The following is a 13,723-nucleotide window of genomic DNA, read 5'->3' as shown; positions in this document are numbered from 1 at the left end:
TCTGGGATATATACTGCCGAGATCACCGAATAATAGACTTCGGCCTATCAGAGAAAGTGAGGTACCTCGGTCATGGCGCATGATCGTGGGTACCTGCTAGATGACTGACGTAAGGCACCGCCGTGGCATTATCCAATTGAATTCGGATAGGGTGACCCGCCAGAAGGCAGTGGACCTGATGTAAGACTACCGTTCGGATCTCCAGAACAATGATGGGGAGAAGAAGACTGGCATTGGTAGTTACTAATAACCATTGAACCGGGAGAAAGGCCCTGGATAAAGAAGGAGCTCAGAGACTATTGTCTGAAAGTCTATTTGACTTGCTGAAAACGAGCGGAGCGAAGGAAACCGCTTCCATTGTCGTCACCATTTTTCCTCAGAACTCTCTTAGCAAATCGAATGAAATGAGGGGGTGAGTAATCAAGTCCTCAGAACTCTCCTTGCGCGAGCTCCCTGTTGAAGGGCCATGACCTTGTCTCGAGGAAGAATTACCATCCTTCTAGAAGTGTGCAGGATCATCCTCAAAAAGGATATCTGCTGGGCTAGGAGAACTTGTCTAAGTGTAGCTGCCAGCCCAGGAGAGAAGGTATCGCAAGAGATATAGACGACTCAGCGTAGTCCTGGAAGGGCGGCTAGACAGACCAAACAGGGCAGGACGAGCACGCCTCTAGAGTGCAAGAGAAACATGACATCCGCCATGACCCGAGCGAACACTCTGGGTGCGGACGCAAGGCCAAAGGACAAGGTTGTGACATGAAAATGCTGTTGACGAATGGAAAGGCGAAGGAATTTTTGCAGAGGGCAAGCAACCCGAATGTCGATGGATGCCGGAAACTGCACCTTTTTCTGTTGAAGTAATGGCTGAGCGGAGGAACTCCATCCAAAGAAGGAGGACCATGTCAACGGTTGTTAGAAGTTTGAGGTCCAGGGTCGATCATACTTTTCGTTCCCCTGTTTGGAACCAAGATCCCTTAGATCTAGACTGTGCTGGACAATCCTTATACAATCCTTTGTCAGTCTCCCGCTCAAAGGATTTGATTGGCCAGTTGTTGCTGGTGTGAATCAAGGTAGTTAAGGTCTCCAGCCAGGAGACCATTGCTCTAGCAATCCATGTGGCCGCTAGGGAGGATAGAGCGCTGGACTCGAAGCCGCAACGAACCAGATTTGCTATCTGACAGTCCGTGGTATTTTTAATTGATGACCCATCAGGTAGGGATACTGGTAGGAATACCACAGGAGATTCTACCCGGTTAATCTGCCCCATGGCAGAATGTGCGGCTGCATCCAGCAGGTCATAGTCTCTTGCCATCTCCTCTTTTCACGGTGCAGAGATGAAAATTAGGAACCCTCGATCCATCAACCTCTTAACAGGGAAGTGGAGAGGAATTGTCCGCCTTCTTGCATCATCCACTAAATAGTGGTGATGCAGAGGGGGGAGCTCGTACGCCAAAAAGGGTGCCTCTATATGTCCACAGAGTACAGGTCTCCAGGTGGACAGGACAGGTTGTCTGGCGTTAGGCCTGGATGCAGAAGAGGAAACATGGAGACGACACTCCGTGTGCTCGTCTGTTGATGGTGTGGGGAGATCGGTGCCCTTTAAAGGACCCGTCGCCCTTAAAAAACAGGCCAGGCATGGCATCCCACGTAGAGGCTTCTGTCCAGTGAATCGCTTATCCGAATTGAATGGCAAATGCTCTCGAGGGAGTTTAGTCTCTGAAGCTCTGGCAAGCTCAGGCAATATCCAATCCATATTCAGAGCCTTGTTGTCATGAAATCATTGGTGAGGGAGCAGAAAACGAAAAACTTCCGTTTTCTAGATGCCTGTATGTTTCTAGACGCCTGCACGTTTCTAGAATACTTGCGGCCCCTGCTAGCCGACGGCTCCCATGTAGGATAGGGACCATGTATATTGGTCCTGCGAGCACTCCAAACACAGAGGGTACACAGAGGAATTCAATCTCTTGGTCAGAGAACCATGGATTGGTCAGTGAAGAAGTCCACTGAGGGGAACTAGAGGATAAAGCTGGGGTCGGCGGCGGAGGGCTCCTCGGACTGATCAAGCGCCTTTAAGACCAGGGAATACTGATCATGCGCCTTTAAGAACAGAGAATACTGGTCATGCGCCTTTAAGACCAGAGAATACTGGTCATGCACCTTTAAGACCAGAGAATGCTGGTCATGCACCTTTAAGACCAGGGAATACTGGTCATGCACCTTTAAGACCAGGGAATACTGGTCATGCACCTTTAAGACCAGGGAATACTGGTCATGCACCTTTAAGACCAGGGAATACTGGTCATGCACCTTTAAGACCAGGGAATACTGGTCATGCACCTTTAAGACCAGAGAATACTGGTCATGCACCTTTAAGACCAGAGAATACTGGTCATGCACCTTTAAGACCAGAGAATACTGGTCATGCACCTTTAAGACCAGAGAATACTGGCCATGCACCTTTAAGACCAGAGAATACTGGTCATGCTCCTTTAAGACCAGGGAATACTGGTCATGCGCCTTTAAGACCAGGGAATACTGGTCATGCACCTTTAAGACCAGAGAATACTGGTCATGCGCCTTTAAGACTGGGAATACTGGCCATATGCCTTTAAGACCAGGGAATACTGGTCATGCGCCTTTAAGACCAGAGAATACTGGTCATGCGCCTTTAAGACTGGGAATACTGGCCATATGCCTTTAAGACCAGGGAATACTGGTCATGTGCTTTTAAGACCAGGAAATACTGGTCATGTGCCTTTAAGACCAGGTACTTCCATACCCGGGTACTGATGTAGAGTCGATGTGCCCCTTTAATGCAAAAATACTGTCACCCCAGTGTGAGCTGGCCGGGTGGACCAAGATGGCCACCGGGAGTTGCAGAGCTGATAAAATCTCGCAGAGAGCGAGAAGCGCCAATTCGGGGGGCGGAGCCACAGACACGATGTTGAATAGGCCCAAGCCGGGGCCTAAATTTCTGTAGCCGGCGGGCGACACCAGCGTGCGTTCCAGGCAAGACTTCCAGGATGCGGCCTACAAATCGGCCGAAGCCGGGGACTAAATTTTTGCAGCCATCCAGAGCGTTACCTCAGAGAGGTGGGCCACAGGGAAGTGGCTGAGGCTGCCTGTCAGCATGTGGATATCCCTCTGAAGATGGATCCACTCACCATTGGTGCGCGTCCCGGCATGGAGCCGCCGCGGATGTGGGTTTCAGCGCTGTTCTGTGCAGCGTGGACGGTGCAGGGATAAGCCTCAATCCATCATCCGTTTGTTAGGGAGGTGGAGAGGAACCGTCCGCCTCCTTGTGCCATCCGCTTTCACAGTGGTGGGACAGTGGGGGCTGCTCGGACACCATAGAGAGGGGCCTCTGTACAGCCACGGAGTTCAGTCCGGGTGGACAGGGCCAGTTGTCCGGCATTAGGCCTGGCTCCAGGAGAGGATACATGGAGGCGACACACCATGTGGTTGCCTGCTGCTGGTGTGGGGAGATCGGGACCATGAAAGGAACCGTCGCCCCTGAAGTGAGCTCAGGCATTGCTTCCCAGGTCGCAGGAAAGGGTACGGGGAGGTATACTCGCCGTGCTCGCCTGTTGATGGTTCGGGGGAGATCGGAACCTTGAAAGGAACCGTCGCCCCCTTCACTCCGTTAATTAAAAAATAAAAATTTACAGAAAAGTAAACAATAAAATAAAAACGTTGGGGTCTGAAACAGACCCATGTGCCTCCTACAGACACTAAGCAAGAACTGGTTAGCTGAGAGCCAGCAGGAGGGTATATACTGCAGGGGAGGAGCTAACTTTTTTTGTATCACTTAGTGTCAGCCTCCTATTGGCAGCAGCATACACCCACGGTCTGTGTCCCCCAATGAGGCGAAGGAGAAAAAGAAAATTCATCCCCAAAGGTGGCGCTGCTTGCATCTGCAAAGTACCAGGTATTGCCGATAGCTGCTACTGCGCATGTGCCAAAGGCGAATTCTTGGAGGAGGAATTTTTTTTTCTCAATCCATAGTGTGCCAATAACCAGCATAAGTATGAGGACCAAAGTACAAGTGCACACCTTAGAACAGACAGAAATCAGAAGGGCTGTGTTCCACATCTGAAATAGCAAGAGGAGTACAAACCCCATCAGAGGATCATAGTGTTTACCTGCTAATGTCTGGAGCCCTGTGCGACCCACCGTCCCCAACGCGCGTTTCGGCGCTCAAGCCTTCTTCCGGTTTCTGTGTGTTCTAAGGTGTGCACTTATACTTTGGTCCTTATACTTATGCTGGTTATTGGCACACTATGGAGCAACTCTAATTAACCGTTAATATCTATATACACCTGCTGGTGCCTGGTCCCCTTGTGTGGTCCCACCCATGCTTTGGCTAAACCCCTGTCATATCCCATGTACTTTTATGTATTTATTTCAATAAAGCTGTATATTTTTACATATTGATTCGTGGTGGTGCGTGCTCACTACTGATTACCCAGCAGTGCACAGCGCCGCTTGCGTCATAGGGGTATCGCGTGCGCCGGTGTCCCAGCTCTCTTCGGCCCTGGGGATGTCTTCGGGGTGGCGATGTACCGAGGGCCTGCATCGTGCGTAGCTGAAGTGGCCGCCACCAGCCTCACGCTGCCCAGGAAGCGCTCTAGCGAGGGATCCCCTCCAGGTGACCACCGTCACTCACCACCATGGGGAAAAGATTTTTTTTTCCCTTTTTTCCTTCTCGGGAGAGGCAGACTTGTCCTTTCTTCACTGCCTCTCCCGACTCACCCTCAAGGTCTGCCGACTCCGGCGCTGATGCTTCGGGGGAAATGATACCACCGACCCAGAGGAGGCAGGGAGCCCCACTGCCTAGAATCTCACTGGTTCGGCCCCCGGCATCCCACGAAGATCATGAGGTACGTGCTGTAGGTTCCCCATCTGGGACAGGAAACCAACTGATGTGGGAGGGAGGTACCACCTTTTTTCACCTGTAGGTTTCCTGTCCCTGAGGGCGGATCCCTCTCTCTCCGTGGTGCCGTCATGGGGGAAAGAGAAAAAATATTTTCGAACTTACAATTCTTATATATATACACCCTAAAAGATAGTTATAGCACAGAAACTAATTTACGGTAACTTAAATTTTACATTGGCATCATTTTTCAGATGTTCTTGTGTTTTATTATTAGGATGTTAGAAGGCTTAAATATTTGTCATCAACTTTTCATTTTTTTTTCCCAAGGACATTTTTTTCACTTTTGGAGTAACAGTGGGAAAACCATGAAAATGGATACCATTTGATAAAGTGCACCCCTAAAACATTCAAAACCTCTCACATGAAGTTAACAATTTTTTTAAGTTAAAATAAGACTTTAGACCCAAGTTTTTCATTACCACAAAAGGGTAATAGAAGAAATGAAACTAACAATTTGTTGCACAATTTGTCAAAAATGCAACACCTCATTAGTGGTTGGATACTATTTTTGGGCACATGACAGGGCTCGGAAGAAAAAAAGCCGTTTGTCTTTGGGAGCATGGATTTTGCTCTACTGTTTGTTTTTTTAGAACCTCTCTAGAACTTCAGTGCTACCAGCAATCGTGAAACCGCTATTTTTGCGTTGATAGAAAAGGACCACACTGGGGTCTTATTTTTGCTTTTTGTTGGATGAGTTGCAAGTATTTTAATATCATTTTGGGGTACATAACATTTTTGAATTGATTACAAACACTTGACATACCTCTCATGTTGCGGGATCTCCCACCCAAACATGATGTATATGTATGCCCAGTGTTGAGAAGCAATGAAAAGAAGACCTCAGTGTTAAGGAATCCTTAACTGAACCCCTCAACTGATGTCTATCACCTTTCTCTATAGTGCTCTCACTTCCTAACAGTTGAGCCTCTGTAACGGATTGGACACCATCTACATTTTTACATTTCTTCATTTCATTTCCTCAGCACAAAATCACATGAATAGCATGAGACCTTGCAATTTCTGTCTGCTGGGAGTGCAGTGTCATTATCCTCCATCCTACGGCCTTCTAATTAAGCTAAAAAGACCATAAGCAATCAGCCAGGGATGTTCCACTGTAATTCTGTGCTGACAGGATTTATCTTATCATCATTAGTGACCGGTTAGTGTTTTGATTTTCTCTACATCTGACCTCTTTGCACATAACATTCATTGTGCAACCATCGGTTTTCAGGTTTTATCCAAGTTCTTACTGTAGCAAAGTACAGTATATATTTGGTCACTGATAGACATAACTTTTCTTGCACTGACCCTTACCTTGTGGCTGTGCGTTGTACAGTGATGGGTCTACAGAAGGTATATTTTGCGGTGATGGATGAACAATGGTACTGCTTGCTACACCTGCAAAACACAGACATGAAGCTATTACATGAACAGAATCATTTCATAACGCAGAATATCATTTTATGTGCAATCTATTTTTATTGAAAGAAATAATTTTACAAATAAAAAACAAGTAATGCAAAACAAAATGCATAAAAGAACAGGCGGGGTCATGCAGGACCCAGAACAGGGAAGCAAATGCCTAAAAAGAGAGAAAAATATGAAATAGCGGCCTTTAAAAACTGCAGCTTGTAAATAAAACCGCTACTATACTCAGTTCACTTCTGTAAAAGATATTGCGATAATCCTTAAAATAATTCCAGCAAAAGAGGGGGGAGGGGAGGAACGGTGGAGACTATCATTTTATGAACTGAATTCATATGAAATGTAAATCTGTGTATTTAGAAAGCATTCCAGTAAGACCTCTGCTTGTGAAAAAGTTATGGGAAGTGGGAGGAAGCTGCGGTATAGCCTACTGCCATGTACAAGTCATGTGTATGCACAGAATGGCATGCAGGTTACATAGGAAGCTAGGTTTTACATGGTAGGACCCCCTCGCTCTTCCAAGAAATGATACCATGGTGGCAACATAATATGAAGTGCTTAACACTATTTTAAGCGGCATCATAAATAGTTGATTGGCACTTAAACCAGTTGAAGAATAACATTTTTACCGTATGTTTAATCATATTGGTACAATGGAAAACTGATTGATCCATGATAGCATTTTCAGTTGTACATGGGACATTAATGGCCACTGGCATGCACTATAGCTCTTTCACACATTACCATTTTTTCTATGAAGTCTAAACCTCCTATATAGACAGAAAGACAGAATGGGTGAAATCTACTACAGAATTTGATGTAAAGCCCATACTCATACAGTGGGTGAAAAAAAGAATTGAACACATCACCAATAAATAAATATATTTGTACAGATGCTATCGCCATGAACTTGTCACCAGATGTCAGTAACAACTCATCCAATCCACACAGGCATAGAAATCAAACCATAGTTGTCCATCAATTATGTGTAATAATGAGAAATCATGAAAACGTATTGAACACATGAAGAAAGACATCAGAAAGTAAGGAGGAATTCAGCAAGGAAACTTGTAAATATTTTTAAAACTCCGCTTTTAATTAAGCAATATAAAAAGCTCAATTTAAGAACCAGTAAACTATTTGAGAGTACAAAAAAGAAGGTCACAGACCTATGCGTTTCAGCGGAGTGTCTTAATCATGGTCTGTTTGCTGTCTGACATACAGGCATTTTATGTTCGTAAAGATCAAACAGTGACAATTTCTTGTGAAATACAATACCAAGAGACAGATATTTTCTGTGTGAAAAAAAAAACAACCCTCCCTCCCCCCCAAAAAAGCCCATGCTACCTCATCTCTTTTGTAAAAAGAACCGCCCATCAAAACTGAAATAGTTGTGCTCTAAAAGGCATTGTACCGCCATAACCAAAAATTATTTAACCCCTTAGTGACAGAGCCAATTTGGTACTTAATAACCAAGCCAGTTTTTACAATTCTGACCAGTGTCACTTTATGAAATTATAGCTCTGGAACGCTTCAACGAATCCCACTGATTCGGAGATTGCTTTTTTCTGACATATTGTACTTCATATTAGTGGTACAATTTATTCAATATAACTTGTGTTTGTTTATGGGAAAAAAAAGGAAAATTTGGCAAAACTTTTGAAAATGTAGCAATTTTCAAACTTTTAATTTTTGTACCCTTAAAGCAGAGAGTGATGTCACACAAAATAGTTAATTAACATTTCTCTTTTTACCAACAAAATTTACACAACCATTTTTTTAAGAACCATCTCACACTTGAAGTGAGTCTGGGGGTCAATAAAACAGAAAATACCCAAAAGTGACACCATTCTAAAAACTGCACCCCTCAAGGTGCACAAAACCACATTCATGAAGTTTATTAGCCCTTCACGAGAACTAAACCAATGTGGAAGAAAAAAAATGAACATTTTACTTTTTTCAAAATTTTTTTTACATTGGAACCAATTTTTTATTTTCACAAGGGTATCAGGAGAAAATGAATCACAAAATTTGTTGTGCAATATCTCCCGAGTACGCCAATACCCCGTATGTGGGCAAAAGCCACTGTTTGGGCCCATGCCAAGGATCAGAAGGTAGGGAGCACCGTTTGACTTTTTGAACACAAAATTGGCTGGAATCAATGGAGGGCGCCATGTCGCGTTTGGAGACCCGCTGATGTACCTAAACAGTGGAACTGTCCCAATTCTAACTCCAACCCTAACCCCAACACACCCCTAAACTTAACCCCAACCCTAACCCTAACCACAACCCCAACTTTAGCCCAACCCCAACTTTAGCCCAATCCTAAGCCTAATGGAAAAATGGAAATAAATGTTTTATTTTATTATTTTTACCTAACTAAGGGGGTGATAAAGGGGGGTTTGATTTAATATTTTTTAAAATTTGGTCATAGTGTCTATTCATAGTGATCAAAATGAACCAAAAGGAAAAATGTCCTATTGTTGCTGGCGGGCGCATTCGCCCACCTTTTTCTTCCCGGAAGAAGATGCTGTTGGCTGGGGGACTTCACGAGGGGATGCAGGGACACCAGAGATACCGGGGGAGATTAAATAAATGGGAAATCAACTTTTTTGCGGTCGCTGTTATTCTGTTAATAATGGCAATCGCAACACGTCGGGTTCGTTAAAAACCAACCTGAATCATGTTCTCTGGGGTCTCAGCTACCTCCCGGTAGCCGAGACCACAGAGAAATTTCGACACTGGGGGCGCTATACACTTATTTCTCAGTGGCGTTGAGGGATAAGTACCCTTAACTGCGCCATTAAAAGGCATATCGGCGGTCGTTAATGGGTTAATTTTAATAGTATACGCACGATATGTATCAAGATAGTAGTTTAAGCAGTTTAGAGCAACATCATGGGCTATGGATGGGTACAGGGCTATTTCATCGAAGGATAACCATTTATAGTGTTTCGGCCATTTGAAATGCTCAAATATAGTGGCTATAAATTTGTTTTGTTTTTTTTGTGCTTTTTGTTATTCTTTTTTTTTCCACACAGAAAATATCTGTCTTTTGGCATTGTATCTCACAGGAAATTGTGTCATGGTGTGGTCACGCCCACTATTTTATCTTTACTAACATAAAATGCCTGCATGTCAGACAGCAAACAGACCATGATTAAGCAACTCCGTCGAAACGCGTAGGTCAGTGAATTTCTTTTTCGTACTGTCTAACAGTCTACTGGTTCTTAAATGGAGCTTTTTATATGGCTTAATTACAAGCTAAGTTTTAAATGGAACCTGTCACCCGCAAAATCGAAGATGAGCTAAGCCCACCAGCATCAGGGGCTTATCTACAGCATTTTGTAATGCTGTAGATAAGCCCCTGATGTATCCTGAAAGATGAGAAAAAGAGGTTAGATTATACTCGCCCGGGGCGGTCCCGCTGCGGTCCGGTCCGATGGGTTTCGCGGTCCAGTCTGGGGGCCTCCCATCTTCTTACGATGACGTCCTCTTCTTGTCTTCACGCCGCAGCTCTGGTGCAGGCGTACTTTGTCTGCCCTGTTGAGGACAGAGCAAAGTACTGCAGTGCGCAGGTGCAGGAAAAGGTCAGAGACGCCCGGGGCCTGCACACTGCAGTACTTTGCTCTGCCCTCAACAGGGCAGACAAAGTACACCTGCGCCGGAGCTGCGGCGTGAAGACAAGAAGAGGACGTCATCGTTAGAAGATGGGAGGCCCTGGACTGGACCACGATGCCCACCGCAGAGGAACCGCCCCTGGGTGAGTATAATCTAACCTCTTTTTCTCATCTTTCAGGATACACCAGGGGCTTATCTACAGCATTACAGAATGCTGTAGATAAGCCCCTGATGCCGGTGGACTTAGCTCATCTACGATTTGGGGTTGACAGGTTCCCTTTAAAAATATTTACAAGTTTCCTTGCTGAATTCCTCCTTCCTTTTTTATGTTCATGCTGCAGCTGCTCTGGCTTTATTCATGCGAGGAACTCCATGCTCCACATCCTTTCAGATGAGCTGACTAACCTTGGTGTTTTTTCGTAATGAAGAAAGACAGGTGCAAAAAGTCATGGAAAATCATGGCACCAGATAAAATCTATCAGTAATTAGAAAGAAATCCTGCTACTTAGTGAAACATGGATTTTTGTGTTACTCACCGTAAAATCCTTTTCTCCGAGTCGTTCATTGGGGGACACAGGACTGTGGGTGTATACTACTGCCGCCAGGAGGCTGACACTAAGTAGATAAAAAAAAATTAGCTCCTCCTCCGACATATACACACTGACCGAGACAGCTCCAGTTTTGTGCAAAAGCAGTAGGAGAGAAAGTATAAAACAGCATTAATATAGAGACAACATGTCTAGAATGACTCCACCGGCTGAAAAGAGATAATCAATAAAAATAAGGGTCGGGAGCTGTGTCCCCCAATGAACGACTCGGAGAAAAGGATTTTACGGTGAGTAACACAAAAATCCATGTTTCTCCTTCGTCTCATTGGGGACACAGGACTGTGGGATGTCCCAAAGCAGTCCCTGGGTGGGAAGAAAACCCAGTTGATTAAGCCCCTAGGCACTTACCGCCTATAGGTGCGCTACCGCTGCCTGAAGAATCCTTCTACCCAGACTTGCATCTGCAGAGGCCTGAGTATGGATGTTATAGTGCTTGGCAAAGGTGTGCAGACTGGACCAGGTTGCGGCCTTGCAAACCTGTTCTTCTGATGCCTGGTGCCGAAGCGCCCAGGAAGCCCCCACTGCTCGAGTGGAGTGCTCCTTGATCCCAGCCAGGATGACCGTACTCTTGATATGGTAGGCTTCCTGAATAGTTGATCGTATCCATCTGGCTAAGGTAGATTTTGAGGCTGCGAGTCCCTTCCTACGACCCTGAGGAAGAACGAACAGAACATCTGTCTGACGAAAAGATGCAGTCCTTGAAACGTATCTCCTCAGAGCTCTCACTAGATCCAACGTATGGAGAGCTTTTTCTACACAATGCGCTGGTGCTGGACAAAAGGAAGGTAAGACCATATCCTCATTTATGTGGAACGAGGAAACCACCTTTGGCAAGAAGGAAGGTACTGGCCTGAGCACAACCTTATCTTGATGAAACCTTAAATACGGAACCTGGAAGGACAGGGCCGCCAGCTCTGAAACTATGACCGCCAAAACTCAACTTTCCAAGAGAGGTACAATAAAGAGACTTCTTGAAGAGGCTCAAAAGGAGCCTCCTGTAGTGCACTTAAGACCAGATTAAGGTCCCAAGTTTCCAGGGGGGCCCTATAAGGTGGTACCTTGTGAGAAACTCCCTGTAAAAAAGTTTTAACCTGCAGATTGATAGCTATCTTATGCTGAAAGCGTACCGACAAAGCTGATATTTGTCTTCTGTGGGTACTAGGTGCGAGGCCCGAATCCAGGCTGGCCTGAAGAAATGCTAGGATGTTAGGAATGGAGAAACGAAGAGGGGGAAGACTTTGTTTCCTGCACCATGAAAGGTAAACCTTCCAGGAGTGGTGATAAATTCGCGCTGAGGTGGATTTCCGGGCGCTAATCATAGTGTCAGCAACTTTCACAGAAAATCCGGCCTGCGTCAGAAACCAAGATTCAACGGCCAAACCATCAAACACAGAGCCTCTAAGTTCTGGTGGAATATTGGACCTTGTGACAGAAGATCCGGACGGGTTGGCAGCCGCCAAGGAGCTTCGGTGAGCAAGTGCACCAGGTCTGCGTACCATGACCGACGAGGCCAATCTGGGGCCACTAGAATTGCAGGAACTCCCTCTAACCTGACCTTCCTGACCACCTTCGGGAGTAGTGCCAGAGGGGGAAACAGATATGGGAACCGAAACTGGTTCCAGGGTAGAACTAATGCATCCACCGCGATTGCCTGTGGATCTCGATACCGGGCGACGAACCTGGGTACCTTGGCATTCAATCCTGAGGCCAATAGATCCACGTCCGGGGTTCCCCAACGCTGGCATATCTGCAAAAAAAATGTCGGGATGGAGAGACCATTCCCCGGACGCAAGGCCCTGCCTGCTGAGAAAGTCTGCTGCCCAATTTTCCTTGCCTGGAATATGAACCGCAGAGATAACAGAGTGGTTTCCCTCGGCCCAGTAGAGGACTTGTTTCACTTCGTGCATGGCAGCCCTGCTGCGGGTTCCTCCCTGGTGATTTATGTATACCACCGCCGTGGCATTGTCTGATTGGATCCTGACCGGGTGGTCTGCCAGAAAGAGATGAAAGTGCTGCAGAGCCAGCCGAATTGCCCGAATCTCCAACAGGTTGATCGGAAGGATTGAGTCCCTTGAGGACGAGCGTCCCTGGGTGGTGTGGTGACAAAATACTGCTCCCCAACCGAGCAGGCTGGCATCCGTTGTGACCACGAGCCAATGGGCTGGGGGAAAAGGCTTCTCTTTCTGCAGAGAGGGACTCATTGTCCACTATGTCAGAGCTTGCCTGACCTGGGAAGACAGATGACACCTGAGATTGAGAGAGGATGGACTTTTGTCCCAGGATGTTAAGAGCGCATGTTGGAGAGGGCGAAGATGGAGCTGCGCAAAAGGAACTGCCTCTATTGCTGCCGCCATCTTTCCTAGGACCTTCATGCAAAACCTGATTGTGTGGATGCCTGGTTTGCGAAGGACCTTCACCTCCTGCCAGAGGGTCAGTACCTTGTTCTGGGGAAGGACCGTCAGACCTCGGGAGGTGTCGAAGACTATCCCTAGAAAAGAAATTTTCCGGGATGGCACCAGAGACGACTTCTTTAAATTCACTAGCCACCCTAGGCGAGACAGAGTGTCCATAGTAATGTTGACATTCTCCTCGCATGCCCGAAAAGTTGAACCCTTTACCAAAAGGTCATCTAAATATGGCATGAGGACTATGCCCCGAGAATGCAGAATAAGCACAACTGTTGCCATTACCTTTGTGAATATTCTGGGAGCAGTGGCAATCCCGAAGGGCAAGGCTGTGAAGTGGAACTGCCGATTGCCTATGGAAAAGCGTAGGAACTTTTGATGTGAAGGAAATATGGGGATATGAAGATAGGCATCTTGAATATCTATGGAGGCTAGGAATTCTCCATAGCCAAAATGACTGACTGGAGGGATTCCATGTGGAACCGCCGAATGCAGACAAATTTATTTAAACACTTTAGGTCCAGAATGGGCCTTACTGTTCCGTCCTTTTTGGGAACGATGAACTGGTTGGAGTAAAACCCCTGAAACCTTTGTTCCCTTGAGATGGGAGAAATGACGCCGTTGATCTGAAGGGATTCGACGGCTTTGACCAACGCTTGCATACGGGTTTTTGAACTGGGGAGACGGGATGGAAAAAAAACGGCTTGGGGGAAGAGAGAGAAACTATCTTG

At 46.1% G+C, this 13,723-nt stretch overlaps 1 protein-coding gene across 1 annotated transcript in view; it reads right to left on the bottom strand.

Annotated features, from left to right (window-relative positions):
- Positions 1–13,723, bottom strand: part of VTA1 (vesicle trafficking 1) — a 359,268-nt gene that overhangs the window by 52,895 nt on the left and 292,650 nt on the right. The window contains exon 7 of the mRNA XM_069769186.1: positions 6,248–6,331. Coding sequence (XP_069625287.1) covers positions 6,248–6,331 — 84 coding nt within the window. The remainder of the gene's footprint in view (positions 1–6,247; positions 6,332–13,723) is intronic.

Source organism: Ranitomeya imitator, chromosome 5 (genome assembly GCF_032444005.1).
Source record: "Ranitomeya imitator isolate aRanImi1 chromosome 5, aRanImi1.pri, whole genome shotgun sequence".
Lineage (NCBI taxonomy): Eukaryota > Metazoa > Chordata > Amphibia > Anura > Dendrobatidae > Ranitomeya > Ranitomeya imitator.
This window is presented reverse-complemented; position numbering and strand designations above follow the sequence as displayed.